At 68.4% G+C, this 16,655-nt stretch overlaps 1 protein-coding gene across 3 annotated transcripts; it reads right to left on the minus strand.

Moving 5' to 3' along the window:
* Positions 1-316: 316 nt before the first annotated feature.
* Positions 317-16,418, minus strand: SLC4A2 (solute carrier family 4 member 2). Of its 3 annotated transcripts, XM_082281279.1 has the most exons (24): positions 16,274-16,418; positions 15,513-15,567; positions 10,736-10,879; positions 7,965-8,133; positions 7,605-7,840; positions 7,345-7,469; positions 6,960-7,183; positions 6,098-6,234; positions 5,843-6,023; positions 5,622-5,757; positions 5,301-5,484; positions 5,108-5,222; positions 4,841-5,025; positions 4,085-4,298; positions 3,766-3,987; positions 3,463-3,611; positions 3,107-3,301; positions 2,784-3,026; positions 2,566-2,655; positions 2,196-2,362; positions 1,860-2,113; positions 1,384-1,553; positions 925-1,098; positions 317-793 (listed from the first exon to the last, which is right to left on the minus strand). In XM_082281279.1, the coding sequence occupies exons 3-24, from the start codon at positions 10,793-10,795 to the stop codon at positions 713-715; spliced, it is 3,711 nt and encodes a 1,236-aa protein (XP_082137405.1). In that variant the 5' UTR covers positions 10,796-10,879; positions 15,513-15,567; positions 16,274-16,418; the 3' UTR covers positions 317-712. The 3 variants fall into 3 exon arrangements, with proteins under 3 accessions (XP_082137405.1, XP_082137406.1, XP_082137407.1); XM_082281280.1 differs by lacking the exons at positions 15,513-15,567; positions 16,274-16,418 and adding an exon at positions 14,052-14,116; XM_082281281.1 differs by lacking the exon at positions 317-793 and having other exon boundaries at positions 960-1,098; positions 1,384-1,452.
* Positions 16,419-16,655: the final 237 nt, after the last annotated feature.

The following is a 16,655-nucleotide window of genomic DNA, read 5'->3' on the forward strand; positions in this document are numbered from 1 at the left end:
TGCTGCAGGGGCTGGGCCTGGCCTGGGCTTCCCTCGGCACTGGGGTATCCCTGTACTCCCACCACTGCTACCGGGATGGGGGCTGGGCCCGGCCCCTCTGTGGGGTGCAGGGGTCCCGGGGGGCTGCAGTGGATCATATGCAGGGCCGGGAGTGGGTGTGCACATGGGGCTGTTCGCAGGGCCTGGGCCAGGAGGAGGGGGGTGCTCGGGAAGGGGGGAACTTTCCAATAAAACTGGTGAAAAGTGTGCAAAGTCCGGTCTCTTTATTAGTCGAAGGCAGCGGGGGGGGCCCCGGCCCCCAGCCCGGTAGCCTCCCAGGGCCTGCTCAGAGCAGGCCTCCCTTGGCAAGGGGGTCCCCCCAGCACCTCTGCCCTGAGCCCCGTGCTCGGGATAAAGCTGTTTATTGCCTTTGAATTGCGTGTTCCATGAACCCCGGGGGGCTCAGGTGACGCCTGAGTGTCGGGCGGGAGCCGAGGGGCTGCTGAGGGGGCCGGGGGGGCTCTGTCCCGGGGCGTGGGCAGCAGTGTCCGAGGGGCTGTACCGCGGCGGCGAGCCTGGGGCCGGCGTCTCTTTGGCAGGTGCCCTCCGAGAGCCTGGGGAGCGCAGGGCCCCGTTCCCGCGGGGCACGGCCACACAGCCGCCGCCCCCGGCCCCGCGGTGCGGGGTCCCGCCGTGCCCGGCGCCCACCGCGGGCCGTGAGCCGCTGGCGCCGTCACACCGGCATCGGCATCTCGTTGTACTCGTCCACACCCTCCCGCTCGTCCAGGATGGGCTCGGCCTCGGCTGCGTCCAGCTGCAGGACACGGCGGCTGAGGGGCAGCGAGGGCCCCCGGCCCTGCCCTGCCCAGGAGGCCGCCGCTCCCCGCCTCCCCCCGGGACAAGCGACGCAGCCACTTACACACTTCATTTCCCGGCCGTACTTACACACTTCATTTCCCGGTCGGTGAAGATACGGCTGAGCAGGCACATGCGGAGCGGCACCGTGAGGATGAGGATGAAGGGGAAGGCGAGGGAGGCCACAGTGGACATGACGGCCCAGAGCACGGCCAGGCAGGCCAGCTGCAGCCCGGTGAACAGGTGCATGCGCAGCGTGCGCACCTGGGCACGGAGAGGGGTCAGGCTCAGCCGGGCCCTGTGTCCCCCTGGCACCACTGCCACAGCTTGGCCCAGGGGTACCCACAGCCCCAGACATGGTCCCCCCCCACCCCACCAGGGTCTGGCTGCCCCAGAGTCCCTACTCTGCCCTCCTCTGCCCCCCCAAACAAGGCTCTGCCACAGCCTGTCCTGCAGACACCCCAGCTCCCACACACGTGTACCCAAGCCTGGCTGCTGTCCCAGACAAGGGTCCTGCCCCTAAGGATCTTCCCCAGGCCCCCTTCCCACCTTTTTGACATAGGTGACATCAGGGTGGTGCTTGGGGGGCATCAGCAGCAGCTGCAGGCGCTCGTAGAACTGGATGCCATTGAGGGAGGTGACACCCATGTAGAGGAAGATGCCGAAGAGCACAGCCAGCGGGATCTGCCGCAGCAGGTCCCCAATGACGATAGACAGCCCTGGGCCGGAGCAGTGTCAGCCTGGGGAGCGGGCTCAGCACAGCCGTCCAGCCCCACCTCCCCCTGCCCACTTAAGCCACTCGTATGGGGAGGGTCCCACATCCCTCTGTCCACTGGGGACAGGATGACCACACCAATTTGTCTGGGGCTCAGGGTGCCCCAGCTCAATTCCCCACACTGCCCCTTCCCCACCACAGCCCCCACATGGCTCCCCAGCCCCTTCCACACTGCTCCCTCCCCACTGCAACCACCCAGGGCTGCCCCCTCCGCACCAGAGTCCCCCCAGGTCCTGAGGGCCAGACCTACCGACAAGCACGGCCACCAGCAGCCCGGTGACCCGCTGCTCCTTCACCTCCTGGATCTTGGGCTTGTCCCCAGGTGCCACGGCCTTGCTCATGACAGTGAGGGCGTTGGCATGGGTGACTGAGCGTACGGTGGCTGCGGCGAGCCAAGGCAACCCAAAGAGAGCGAAGAAGCCGCCCATGGCCACAATGAGCAGGAGGTCGAGGTGGAACCCGGAGCCCTTCTGCAGCATCCGCTCCTTCTTGCTGATGATCAGCCTGGGCACAAGGGCAGATGGTTGGCACAGCACAGGCTCCCTTTGCCCCACCAATGCCCCCTGCTCGGCCCCACTACACTCACGTGGTGATCTGGGTCTCCATGAAGATGAGGATGAAGACGAGGATGGCAGGGAGGCCGCTGGCCACCATCATCCACACAGGGAAGGCACTCTCCACACCCAGGGGGTTGATCACCCAACCCCGCTTGTCTGGGGCGGTCACTGAGAACCCACTGGGCACACTCAGCTTCTGCAGGGGGTGGGGGAGACAGAAATGCTGAGAGGGCACTGGCTGTGCTCCACAGAGTGAGAGGGGCCATGGAGGCACCGGGACTCACAGGAACCAGACTCAAAGGGAGAGGGAAGGTCAGATAGATGCTGGGAGCCAGAGGTGGCCATAGCAGGTTGTGGGGTGAGGAGTCCTGCCCAGGAGGTGGGTGGGTGGCTGCTCACCTGTGTGTAGGTGTCCTGGATGCTGTAGTCCACCAGCACCATCACCAGGATGGCAATGGGCACCCCAAAGTCCCCGATGAGCCTCCGGATCTGGGGGGAACACCAGCACCAGCCTGGCCACAGCCCCCCTGGCTCACCCCAGCCCCCCTGGGCTCATCCCAGCCCCACGGCCCCCAGGCTCACCCCAGCCCCACGGCCGCACGGCCATCCCCACGCACCCGTCCAGGGAAGAAGCGGCTGTTCTTGAACTTGCGCAGGAAGAAGGCGATGAAGAAGGTGCCGGCCATGAGCACAAGTGAGAGCAGCGCCGTGTTGGGCTGCCCTGTGACCTTGGTGGCACCGCGGGCAGCCGGACTGGTGCCCAGGGCTGTGCTGTTGGTCGCAGCCACGCTGCCGTTGCCCCAGGCCTCGGCCGAGCTGTTGGCGCTCAGGCAGCCGTGCAGCGGGTGCTCTTGGAAGATCTGCAGCAGGAGGATGGGACGTTCAGCCCCACCCTGCCGCAGCCCTGCCACAGCCCCCCGGCTCATCCTCCACAGCTCACCTTGGCCAGCTTGGAAAAGGTCTCATAGATGAAGATGAGGGAGATGAGAAAGGCAAAGATCTCCTGGGTGAAGCGGGAGACAAAACGCACCAGGAAACTGCCCTCAAAGGCCACCATGACCAGCACGATGAGGATGAGCCAGAAGCCAATCCAGACACGCCCCACCAGGTACTCCAGCTCGTTGGACGTGCAGAACTGCCCAGCCATATGGACAGATGGATGGACAGACAGGTGTCAGGATGGTCATGGGGCCGGACAGAGCCCTGGCAGGAGGGCTGTGGGAATGTCTACCCCGGGCAGTGGGGCCAGGGCAGCGGTGTCTCTCCCAGCCCCCACGGCAGACCCCAGCACCTCACCGTGAAAAAGGCTTCCTCAAAGACAAGCAGTGGCCCTGAGAAGCCGATGACGAGCAGGGGCTGAGCACCCAGCAGGCAGAAGAGGACACCCTGCAGCGACGTGGAGATGATCAGCTCCGACACCCCGATCAGATCCTGCGTCTTCTCCCCTGCGGCAGAACAGGCTCAGGCACACCATCAGGATGGGCCCTTTGGCCTTGGCGTCACAGCCCTGCCCGCAGCACACGCACCGGGCAGCACCCAGCACCCCCTGCAGCCCCCGTGACCCCACCACCCCCGCAGGCCTCCACAGCCCCCACTCACCCAGCAGCCCCCCGAAGGTGATGGCAGGCGACAGCGCAGCGAAGTAGATGAAGATGACGGCAGCAATGCATTGGGGGTCCAGCGCATCGCGGAAGTCACTCAGGTACTGCGGGTACCTCCGCCGCACGTCCCGGATCAGCCCCCCAAAGGGGCGGCCCGTGCGCCTCAGGGGGTCATCGTCCTCCTCGGCCTCGTCCTCCACCACCTTCAGCTTCAGCAGCGCTGGAGGCGGGCAGATGCACGGACGGACAGACAGTGAGACCCCAACAGCTGGGACACCCTCCCAAACCTTGCCCTGGCCCCAGCCCTGCCCTGGCACCTTTCTCTTCAGGGGACTTGGGCTCCAGCAGCAGCCTCCGCTCCTGCTCCATCCTCTTCTTCAGCATCTCGCGCTGGAAGTGGGCGACGCTGCGCAGCAGCTCCTCGCCCTGCACCTCGGATGGCGGCAGCACCACGCTGCAGTCCAGGAACTCGTTGATGGCATTCAGCAGGTCGTGTCGGTCATCAGCCAGGTAGGCAGCCTCATGGAATTGCTGGGAGCCATGGCAGGGTCAGTGCCCATGCCACAGCTCTGTGGTGTCCTGACAGCCCAGCATCGCACAGCCCCAAGCCCAGGGCCTCAGCATGGCCCTGGCCCTGGCCCAGCCCTGAGCCCCCAACTCTGGCAGAGCCCTGGCCCCCTCCCCAGTATAGCCATGAGACCCCAATACGGCAAGGCCCAACTCCCATCCTGGCATGGCCCCAAGCTCCCCAGCCCCGACAGGACCCCATGCCCTCATCCTGGCATGTCTCTGAGACCCCAGCACTGGCATAATCTGAGCCCTCCAGCCCATCCCATCCGAGTCCTGAGCTCCCGCCCCCATCACAGCCCCAAACCCCCAACCCAGTGGTGCCTCAAGACCCTGGCCCCAGCACAACCCTGAACCCCCAGCCCTGAGCTCCTTCTCCAGAACAGCCTCAAGCCCCTGCCCCAGTAGAGCCCTGAACCCCCATCCTGGCACAGCCCCAAACCCCCCAACCTGGCACAGCCTGAGCCCCCCACCCTGGCAGGACCCCAGTGCCCCAGGGCACGGACCTTGTCGGACATGAGGGTGGAGATGGAACGCCCAATCTCATGATAGTCCATGTGGGTGCTGCTGGGGCCCAGCAGCACGAAGAGGAATCGCACAGGGACAGGCACCTCCAGCACCGCGTCCAGCTCCACAGCCTCCTGCAGCCGCACAAAGGCCATGGTGGGCTGGTCCAGGAACTCCACACAGCCTGGGGGGCACAAGGGGCACAGGGGTCACCAGGGTGCCTGTCAGGAGGTCCCCACCCCCCTGTCCTGCCCACCCCTCCATACCCACGAGCACCACCGTGGCCTCAGCGTTGTCTGGGATCTTCTCCAGCAGCTTCAGCTCGTGCTTTGACTTGGAGCGAGTGATGCCGGCTGGGGGCGTGGGAGTGAGGACCTCCCTCTGTGGGGACAGAGTGGGGGACTGGGGTCAGAGCCCTTCCCCGAGACAGAGGCAGGGCTGGGGGGCCATGGCACCCACCTCCCGCTCCACGTCAACGCGCGTGTCGTGCTCGCCAGCGTGGCCGGCTATGAGGGGCTCAGTGACAGCTGGCTCACTGCCCTCAGCCACGTGGTTGGTGCTGTGGTGGTGCACGAGCAGGGAGCCCAGGCTGCCCGCCGAGATGTTCCGCGGGAAGGAGAACTCCTTCTCGTCGCTCGGGTGGCTGCGGGACAGGGCCAGGGCTGTCGATGGAGGCCCAATGGCACAGCCATTGCCAGAATCCCAGGGACAGCGTGAGCCCCACAGCTCAGGGAGCAGAGCCCAGGGGAAGGAGGCTGTGTTCGTGCCCCCCATGCCCACCTGTGCTTGAGCAGCAGCGCCCGCAGCACGTTGGCGCGGTCCTCAGCCCGGATCTGGTCCGTGATGACCATCTGCTCCACCACCTGGTGAGCCACCCCCGGCAGCGTCTTTTGGTCCAGGTCCAGGAGCACGGCCCCTGGACAAGGGAAGGGGGGCTGAGGCCAGCAGGGACAGGACCCCACCTCACCATGGGACCCGCAGAGTGGTCTCCGCCTCCCTACCGTGGGCCAGGGTCTTGCGGAGCTCCAGGAGGCTGCGGAAGGAGAGGGAGGCCACATGTGGCTTGCCCCAGCGGTCCGTCTCCTCCTCCACGTCCTCCTCGAACTTGATCCAGCGTGCCGTCTCCTTCCACTGCAGCTCCTGGTTCTTGTCCGCCACCAGCTCGTTCAGCTCCACAAACACCTGCAGCACAGCGGGGTCAGTGCTGGGACCCAGGGCCCCCGTCCCTGCCCGTGCCCTGCCCCAGGACCCTGCACCTCGTGGGGCTGCCGGTCCTGCTTGCGCTGCCGCGTGCTGGGCTCCTTGTGGTCCTTGCTGACGTGGACCATCTGTGCCTTGGCGCTCTTCCGCACCAGGTGCCGGCGCACGCCCGGCACATCCTCAAAGCGGTGACCTGAGGGGGGGTCAGCAATGGTATGGGGTGGGAAATCTGTGGGGCCCTGATTCTCAAACCCCAGCACAGGGGACACTGAGCCCTGGCATGAGCGGCTGTGGACCTGTGGGATGCGTCCTGCCTGGGATAGCTCAGGGCAGAGCGATCATCCCAGTGCTGGGGGCAAGTGCTGCAGCACTCGGGGGGTCACTTGGTCACCACCAGCAGTGCCAAGCAGGAGTCGAGGTAGCTCCTGGCACTGGGGTCACCTGCTCCCCATGTGCCAACGCCCACATGTGCTCACTGGCACATGGGCTCTGCCCTGGCTGCGCTCCCCTGGGAGCTCCACAGCAAAAGTGTCACCTGCCACCCTGAGAGTCCTGGACTGTGAATCCCTGGGGCCAGTGAGTGCCCAGGGGAGCTGCCACCACTGCTACTGCCGTCACTGGCTCCAGCTGCCCTGGGCTCAGCTCCTGGCCACACTCCACAGGGACTCGGCCCAGCCCTGGCACCAGGGATGAGTCCCCTGTGGTTCTGCCCAGCACTGGGAGCAGGGTCAGTGCCTGCACCCAGCCCAGCTTGACTGCAGCCACAAGGCAACCTGGCACTGCCGGCCCCACTGTCCCCAACCCACCATCCCCAGCCCCACTCCACTGGCACTGCCTCACCCACTGTCCCAGCCCTGCTCGCCCGACACAGACTGGTCACCAGCACAGCCCCAGGTGCACAGGGAGCCTCCCACTCACTCTTCATGTAGTCCAGGTCGGCCGAGGCCAGTGTCTGCGCCTCCGACTCGTCTGTCGGCATCTTCTGGTACCGGTCCTGCTCAGCAGCTGTCATGCTGCCAATGCACCGCCGCTCGTGCAGGTTGTAGCTTCGGTGCCCCGGCTGTGACTTCGGCGCAGGGCGACCCGGGGATGCAGCCTCAGCAGCTGCCCCCTCCCCCAGAGCCCCCTGCTCTGCATCAGGGCTGCAAGGTAGGAGCCCACCTCAGTGCCGAGCCCCCCCTCTGCACCCCAATCCTGTCATGGGGTACTGGAAGGGGCTGCCCAGTCCCCAGCCCTGCCATGGGGTGGCCAGAGGATGCTGCCAACTCCTCAAGAGCCCCAGCATTGCCCAACCCCAGCTCACCTGCTGGCCTGGGCTTCCTTCGGGGTCACGCCCCCCCGGGGCTCTGGCGGGGAGCCAGGCAGTGCTGCGGGGGCTGCTGGCTCCTCTGCCTGGCGGTCGGCCACCTCATCCTCCTGCAAGAAGAACTGGGGGGGCAGGGGGTGAGCCGGCTGCTGGGGAGCCGTGTCTCCCTGGCCGTGGGCTCCTCTGGTGCCCCAGCTGTGCCCAGACACCCCGAGCCGGGGGGCACAGCGCTGCCCGCACCCCAGCCCTGCCCTCACCTGCACTGCCTCGGCTGGCCCGGGCTGCCGCAGCTCCTCCGCCGACCGCTCTGTCTCCGTGTCGCACGCGTCATCCTCATCTTCTTCGGCCTCCTCGATGGTGGGGGTCTCTCCAGGGACAGAGGCCCGCCGAGCCTTCTTTTTGCCCCTTTTCGGGATCCCCTTCTTGCGGCGGGCATCAGGGGGCAGGTGCGTGGAGAGGGGGTGGTGGATGTGGTGGGACGACTGGCGGTGGTCTGGGGGGACCGGGAGTTGGTGCTGTGTTCCCCGCCCATTTCCTGCCCGTTCCCCACTCCCAGCTTGCCCCCTGTCCGCTCCCTGCCCATTCCCTGCTCCGTGCCAGCCCTTGGCCCTGCTCACACTCGAAGTCCTCCTCGCTGTAGCTGCGCCCGGCCTCCTCAGCGTTGCGGGGGTGAGCGTCGTTCAGGATCTCCTCGAAGCGCTCCACGCCCAGCGCCTTGTTCAGGTCCTTCTCCTCCTCCTCCTCCCCGAAGACAGGTGAGCCGGCACCCGGCGCCTCCTGCTCGGGCTGTGGGCCGGCAGCGGGAATGAGCGGGCACGCGGCCCCGGTGGCACCGCCGCCCGCCACGCCACCGGCCCCCAGCGCGCCCCGGTCCTGCAGCCCCGCGGGATGGGAGCCCCGGACAGGGGAGCCCCCAAAAGCACCCAAGGGCTGTGCGCGCCCTGCGCCCTGGGCTAGGCACCCACAGCATCATTCGCCCCCCACACACCCCCAGCACCCCCAGCTTCAGCGCTGTGCTCCAGTGTCACCTGCACCCCATGTGCCACAGCACCCCAGTTCCAGGCCCTGGGGCTGTGCCCCTGGGCATCCCAGTGCCCTGCTCTCCTAGGGACTGGGACCCAGCACCACCAGTACCGTGCCCCGGACAACCTCAGCACCCCCAGTGCCGTGCCCTGGTGCCCCCCGCACACCCCGCAGTGCTGTTCCCCCGGTCCAACGCCAGGGCTGTCCCCGCCCCGCTCCCCGGCCCCTGCACCCGCAGAGCCCCGGCGCTGTGCCCCCCCACCCAGTGCTGCTGCTGCACCCCGGCCGTGGGTGCTGGGGGGCCAAGGGGTGGGCTCGGGGGGGAGGGGCTGCGGGGGCAGGGGGGCGGGGCTGGGGGCGGGAGGGGATGCGGGGCTGGGGGCGTACAGGGATGTGGAGGAGTGGGGGGTGGGGGGGTTGCGCGGGGAATGCGGGACTGGGGGTTGCAGGGGGGGGTGCGGGGACACGGGCGATGCGGAGCTGGGGTGGATACGAAGGATGCGGGGCTGGCGGTTGCGGGGGACTTGCTGGGGGAGTGCGGGAGGGGCTGCGGGGGCAGCGGGGGGCGCGTCCCCGGCCGGTCCTACCTGAGTCATGGCGGAGCCGCTCCCGCCGCAGCTCCCGCAGCGCTTTATCGGAGCGGCGGGACCGGCCGGGGATGGGGCCGGGGGGGGAGAGCGAGGGGGGGTCGGGGAGGGAACCGGGGGGGCGGCGGCTCCGTCCCGGCCTCGCCAAATATTGACGGAGCCGCCTCGCGCCCGTCTCAAGGTGACGGCGAACGCAGAGGGCACCGGCGGCACCGCGGCACCGGCGGCGGCCCCGGAGCGACCGGCCCCCCCGGAATGCACCGACTCCCCCCGGGATGCACCGGCCCCCTCGGAATGCACCGACTCCCCCCGGGATGCACCGGCCCCCTGGGATGCACCGGTCCCACTCGGGATGCGCCGATCCCCCCGCCAACTCCGGCCCCTCGGGACGCACCAACACCCCGGGACGCATCAGCCCCACCCGCCGAGCCGCGGCCCCCCCGAGCAGCCGGCTCCCCTCGCCGAGCTCAGATTCTTCCCCCGGAATGCAGCGACCCCACGGTCACGCTCCAATCCCCCGGTGCTGCACGGCTCCCTCGGTAAATCCCCTCCCAGTGCTGCACCCACGGCCCCTGCGGGGGCTGCGCAGCCGCCCCCCCCCGCCACGGCCCCCTCCCAGTGACCCTGGGACCCAGGTCCTGGACCTGGGGTGGGGGGCAGGGGGGTACAGGGGCACCCCAGGCACCACGATCTGCCTGCAGGGACACGCCGGGCAGTGGGGGGAGCTCCCACCACCCCGAGTGGGGGCACCCCACAGCACTTGCTGGTCCAGGGCTGTGCTATGGCCACCCCACACGAATCCCAGCCCAGGTGTCATGTATGAGCACAGGTTCCCCATCCCCGCCCCCACCGCACAGTGATCACAGGGCCCCCCAGGGGGGTAACCCAGAGGGTGACACAGGGGGTGACCCAGGTGACGACCCACGCCACCCCATCACACCCACCACCCTGGCACACAGAGCCTGCCACGTGATCACAGCAGTGGCGTCAGCGACGTCTTGCACCTGCATCCCCCCACTCCTGCCACATCCCTTCCACCATCCCCACGACCCCTTTGACCCCCCAGACCCCTCAGGCCCCTTTGGCCATGGCCCCATGGCCCCAAACCTGCCGGGCTCCATCTTGCACCCCAGCAACACCCAACACACTCCTTCGTCCGGCACCTGACGTGACCCTGGCACAGGTGGGCACGGTGCCCGGGGTTGGCACTGCAGAGAGAGCCCCCGACAGCCCCTCTAGGCCGCAGTTTACCTGGGAGCCCAGGAGGAACTCCATTAGGATGGGGCCAGTCCCATCCCCGGTCACGTGCGCGCGACAGGGACTTGCCAACGGCACCGGGCAGCCGCGGCATGACACGGGGGTCAATCATTAACTCGGCCCGGGACCTGTCGCCAGAGCAGTGCTGGCACCGCGGGCACCACCACGGCAGTGCCACCAGCGGCACTGGCACCGTGCTGGCCCCAAGGGCACCTGCCACCCTGGCACAGCTGGCCTGGCCTGCCCCGGGGAGCTGCTGTGGGGCAGTCCTGCCCCATGGCTGAGCAATAGGGCAGGTACCACACAACACTGCCAGCACCCCACAACCCTGCCCCACAGCTGAGCAGTGGGGCAGGTGCTATGGGCACTGCCAGCACCCCACAGCCCAGCAACCGGGCATCCCCAGGCACACCACGGCAGGAGGGCTGAGCCATGACCCCCGTCACCCCTCCAGGCAGCATCAGGGGGTGCAGCCTCTCATCCCCCCCAGCCATGAGGCCCGCCCCCGCGGTGGCACTTACGCTCTGGAAGGCTGAGGAGACAATGTGGTGAAGCTCAGAAGACACCTGGGAGTGGGTCATGCTGCCGGCACGGCCCCCGGCACAGCCGGTTTAGCCCTTTTCCTTCTCGCGGGGGCTCAGGGGATGCTGTCGGGGCAGCATAACCTGGGAACACAGAGGGGGATCAGGGGGTCCCCTCAGAACAGTGCCGCAGGCAGGGGCCGGGGCTGCCCCTCCTCGGGTTGGGCTGGCTCCGGGCTGGTTTGTCTTGGCCACTGGTTGGAATGGGAGAGCTGTGGCCAAGACAAACGCCAGGAGGGGAGCGGAGTCGGGGCAGCGGGACCCCGGGCAAGCACCCAACCCTGTGGGGTGCAGGCAGGGTGCCAGACTCGGGGGGGGCACAGCAGCACCCGACCCTCCTAAAACCCCACAACCCCCCCAGTTTCCCCAGCCCAACCCAGCTTCCACCCACATTTGCCCCTTGGCAGCTCCCCGGGCCCTGCGCTGACCCCTCTGACACCGGTGTGCTGGGTTTATTGCCACGGGAGCTGGCCCCACGTGACGGTGGGGACTGAGGAGGGTGGTGACGGATGACTGCGTCTCACATGAGTGGCATCACCATCCTCGTCACCGTCACTGCTGGGGTGCCAGCACGGTGGCTGTGGTGAGGCTCGAGGAGTCGTGGCCTCAGTGAATGCCAAGGCTGTGGCTCCTCGAGCCTCACCATGGCCCTGGATCCCACCTTTCCCCAAAATTCGGTGCTACCCTGCTCCGGCTGTTCCCTAATCCCCACTCCCGTCCGGGGCCAGAGCCAGCACATCCACATTCCAGCAAGCAGATTATCCGCCCTGCCACGCCGCTCTCCTGGGGCGCCCGCCAAGCCGCCGCCAGCATTCAACGCCCCCCCCCCCCCAAATTCAGGATGGGACCCTCCCACGGGGGGGACGTGGTGCTGGGCCACCACCTCGGTGGATGCCAGGGCACTGGTGCGGGATGGTATCGCTGCTCCCGGCACTAAGCAGCTTTTTGGGCTTAGTCCTGTGGGCAGCTTGGGATTAGTTTGGAAACACACTGGGATTGTTCTCGGGAACATCGTGCTCTCACCAAAACACCCAAAAAGCAGGTCCTGGCCCCCTGGCCCCCAGGTGCCACGGCAGGATGGTGACACTGGGGACATGTGGCGCCCAGGAGCCGGGGGCATAACCCCGCTGGAAAGGATGACGGACAGCTGGGGGGGGCACGGGGGGGGGACACTTCTGCTTTCCATGGCAGTCGCTGAGTCACGGACGAGCAGTGGCCGGGAACAGCTCAGGGCTCACGCCAGCCCTGTGGAAAGGGGCCAGAACAAGCCTTGATTGGTGCCCTATGGCCAACCCCACTCCCAGGACGCTCTGGCACCCTGGGATGGGGGGACAGATCCGGAGTAGACACCCCAGGACAGTCCCACCGTCACCACATGGCTGCAGTGCCTGCACCTTGCCCTGCTCCCGGGCAGAAGGGTCGGGACACACACCCGCGGCCACGGCGGCGACAGGACCGTGACGGTGTCGGTGCTGGCACCAGCACCGGCCGCGCCCCGTGCTCGGCCCCACAGCACAATGGCTCCTTGTGCAAGGCCGGGCCGCCCCGATAAGCGGGGCAGGACCGCGATCCCGAGCGGCTGCCAGCACTGGCCACGCCGGGAATGACCTGTCGCTGCCATGGGTGCTCAGCTCCGCCGCCACGGCCACTCCTGCGCCGCCGGAGTCACATTCCTGGGACCGGCCCTGGCCTGCCTGAGCTGCTGAGGCGATTAGAGGGCTCGGCCCTGGCCCCACACTGCCTTGGGGCTGCCCCAGAGGGCCCAGGAGCTCCTGGACCCACCTCTGCAGCGCTGGAGCAGTGGGCTGAGCGCGGTGGGAAGCAGGACCCGCATGAATGCTGGCACCTGCACTGCAGGCAGCACATTCACACCATGATACACATGTCCACACCAGGACAATTGTGTCCTGGGCAGCCTGTCCACACCGGGACAACCACGTCCACACCGGGACACCCACGTCCTGGGAAGCCAGTCCCCACATCCACACCAGGACAACCATGTCCATAGCACAGACCCAAAATCCCATGAGAAGGGACAAGACTGGGAGCAGGGGACCCCCAGGGCAGCAAGTGTCCTCCTGCCCACTCTGCCATGCCAGTGCCCCCACTACCAGCAGCACCATGACTCCTGTCACTACGTCTGCTGCCACCACCACGTCACCCGGCAGATCCCTGCCACGGCTCAGCACACAAACATGTGCCACCCACGCTTGTGCCCACACTGGCACCAAGGCTGATGGTGACCCCTGCACCACGTTTCCCAGTCTCGGTGGTGACACCAGCTGCCCCCTCGGTGACAAGGAACACACCGTGTGGGTTGTGGCCTCCCTGCTGGCAGCACCCCCCAGCACAGCATGTGCCAGGGAGGAGGAATGGCTGGGGCGAGGCCAGCACAGCCCAGGCTGCGCCCATCGCCTGGGCAGACATGTCCAGGGAAGTCAGGAGACCCCCAGTTCCCTGCACCCCGAAATGGAGGAGGCCCAGTGGGTGCCCCAGCACTCTGCCCACCCCCAAGGATGGGAGTCCCCCCAGCTCCCTGCAGCCCCTTGCCCCTTGCTCCCTGCCCCAGCTCACCTGGCTGCTCTGGGAGACCCCTGGGAGATACTGGCACCCCGTGAGCCCCCCAGATCCCACCCAGCAGAGGCAGTTGGGATCCTGCACCCTCTCATCACCATGGGACACCACAGAACGGAGCTGGGCCAGACACCACTGGCTCCCGCCTGGCAGAGCTTCATTCACTGAAACTTTGGAAACCAACACCAAAAATATTCGCCTCCCTCCCACCACACCCCCCTGCCCACCTACCAAAACTACCATGATCTTGAGATGAATCACAGCTCTGCACCCATGTGGTGCCACTACCACTATCATTGCCACTGTCACCGATGTGCCAGGGTTCCCCCCACCACCACACTGCCACCTCAGAGAGGCCAAGACCTCCCCCGGGCAGCACCAGACCCGCAAGAGGCTCCTGCCATTGCCATCGGTGGTCCCCCCCCATTGTCTCATCCCAGGCCAGGAGGGGACAGGCACAGCTGCTCCCCACAATCCTGTGGGGACATGCACCAGCATTGACAGCTTGGTCCCTGCAGGATTGCACCTCTTTGAGGGGGTGGTCTGGCCACAGGGACAGCCGCTCTGTCACCTACGGCAGGTCTGGGCGACGCCCACCCACCCACGGCTGTCGGAGCCCACCGGGGAGGTATCACTGCCGCTGTGCCACCCCCGGTCCCGGCACAGCGTCGGCCACACTCACCCCATCACACGCCGGCCCGGTAAGCCCAAGGCTGCAGCAGCTCCTGCCGCTCCCACCTCCCGAGGACGGGGTCCTGCCCAGCGGGAATGGCGTGGGACCCCCGGCACGGCAGGGGTGAGGCCCGTCCGGAGCAGGCCCGCGGGCAGCCGCACTGTGCCCGGAGCTGCCGAGCGCTGCCAGGAGTTTTATACCGGCTCAGGAGGAAAACAACCCGCGGGAGCAGCGGCGGGAGCGCGAGGCTTTGTTCCGTGGAGCAGCCCCGGATCCAAACAGCGCAGCTCTGCCAAGTCCTTCGCCGTGGCTCCCGTGGCGACCCCACTCCCGCCCCACGCGTCTTTGGGGACACAGGGGACATGACCCCCTCCATAAGCGCAGGGTCCCACGTCGGGCGAGGGTTGTGGCCAGCCCCTTGGCCTCACGCCCCTGGAATGCCCCGTGCGGCGTCCTCGGGCAGCCAGCCCGGTCCCTGCGGCCACCACGTCCCGTCTAATGACAGGCTGTGACTGTGGGGGCTGCGACGGGGACAGCACGGGGACACGGCTCCCACGGTCCCCTCCCTTCCGCCGGCCGGGATGGCATCCGCAGGCAGGGTGGCACCTGGGTCACCCTCAGTCCTTCCCAGGGCACAGGAGGTGCCAGGAGGGTCCCCCAACCCGTCCTTTGGACCCTTCTGCCAGCCCCATCTCCTGTAGCATCGCTGCCCGCCCAGGACAGGTGACAAAACAGGTACAGACCTACCTGGGCACGGGGCCAGCCCCGCTCCCGGCCCCCGAGCCCCCGGGAGCGCGGGCGGAAGGGCTGCCGGCGGGGAGGCGCAGGTGCCGGTGCCAGTGGATCGTTAGAACGATCACATCCCGGTTTTTTTTGGCAACCGCTTGAAGCGGTGCAGCGACCCCGAAAGGCTCGACAGCAGGGTCCCCACTGGAGCCCCCCTCCGTGGGGGGACGGGGAAGGCACGGAGCCCTTCCCGCAGCACTGGGAGCTGCCAACATAATTCCACTACGGAGCGATCCCAACTCCTGACACCGTATCGAAGACCAAAAGGGTCTCTGCAGCTGGGAAGAGGGGCAGCCACAGGCAACGCAGCCCCCAAAACCTGCTCCCACCCCAACCTGCTGCCCCCTCCCTGGGGACGCGCTGTGGGGCCATGGGAGCCCACGCTCCGTGGGAGAGCCCCGGGCTGGAGCCGTGCCCGGCGTTGCTCAACGCCGGATGGTTTCGCAAGGGGCAGTGCCCCGGCACCCGCGGCTCCCAGCGGGCACCGTGCGATTCCCCAGGTCCCTCGGACACTCCGTTCAGGGGGAGCAGGACGGTGGCAGGTGGCTGGATGATCCTAGTCCCCTTCCTGGTCCTGTGGACCCCTCGGACCCCTCCGCTCGCAGGGAGCGGGTGGGTGCAGGACGGCTCCAGCCAGGTGACAGGGACACACACCTGGTCCCCCCCCAGCCCCGCGTCTCTCACCTGCCGAGGGCTACCGGGCTCAGGCGCCGCGGGGGAAGCGCATGGAGCGGCCTCACTGCAAGAGAGAGGGATAAAGATGGTGAAGGGTCCTGGATTTCCCCCTGCCCCACGCGGCGTCTGGGATCCACCGTGACCCCGAGAGCAGGGTCTGGGGTCACCTGAGACCACCCTGCACGGGGCTCCAGCGGCGGCGGGGAAAGGCCGAGCTCCAACGTCCCGGGCAGCATCGCTGCTGGCCGGGAGGACGGTGGTGCCGGGGTGTCCGGGAGGGGTCCAGAGGGGCCCCCCGGGCGTCCCGGGGTGCCGGGGTGGTCCTGGGGGATGCCCGGGGCTGGGTATTGCTCCACCTGCAGCCGAAGGAGCCAAGGCATCCGGAGCATATGCTGGGAGACCCGGAGTCCCGGGACACGGCACAGCCGCCCTCAACCCCCCCACCGCGGCAGGGGCCCCGGGAAGGCAGCGGGGGGAAGCAGAGCCGCGGCCGCGCCGGGACCTGGAGTTGCCAGGGCGGGCCGGGACGGGACCGGGACTGAAGCTGCCGCGGGCGGGGCGGGAGAGGAGGGAGCGGAACGGAGGGGGCTCGGTGAGAGCAGCGTGCGGGGAGCGGGGACAGCGCGGGGGAGCGGGGACAGCACCGGCGGGGACGAGCGGCACCGGGAGGGGAGGGCAGGGGCACCGGGACCGGGACCGGACCAGCCGTGCTGCACCCTGCCAGCCCCACCGCCTCTGCTCACGATCCCGCTGCTGGTGCCGCCGCTTACCGGACAGTCCGGCCGCGCCGGGCGGGTCTGCGCGTCCCCGCGGGGCGGAGCAGCGGGAGCGCGCCGGGGCGGGGCGGCACCGGGCGGGTCCGCACCGCTTCCGGCACCAATCCGGCGGGTGCGGACACCGTCCTCGCAATGGGCTCCCCGGAGGGCCCCCACGCAGTGCCGCTGTGCCGGGGAGGGTGGGCGGGGGGACACGGGCGGTCCGGCGGGGACTCGGGCAGGCGGAGCCGGGGATCGAACCCGGAACCTCGGGGCGGGGGTGGGGCGGGTGGGCGGTGCCATTGCGGGAGGTGTGGCGGGGCGGGGCCGCGCGGGGGCTGCCGGGAGGTGTGGCGGGGCCGCGCGGGGGCTGCCGGGAGGTGTGGCGGGGCCGCGC

Source organism: Coloeus monedula, assembly GCF_965178545.1.
Source record: "Coloeus monedula genome assembly, chromosome: 1".
NCBI classification, from domain to species: Eukaryota; Metazoa; Chordata; class Aves; order Passeriformes; family Corvidae; genus Coloeus; species Coloeus monedula.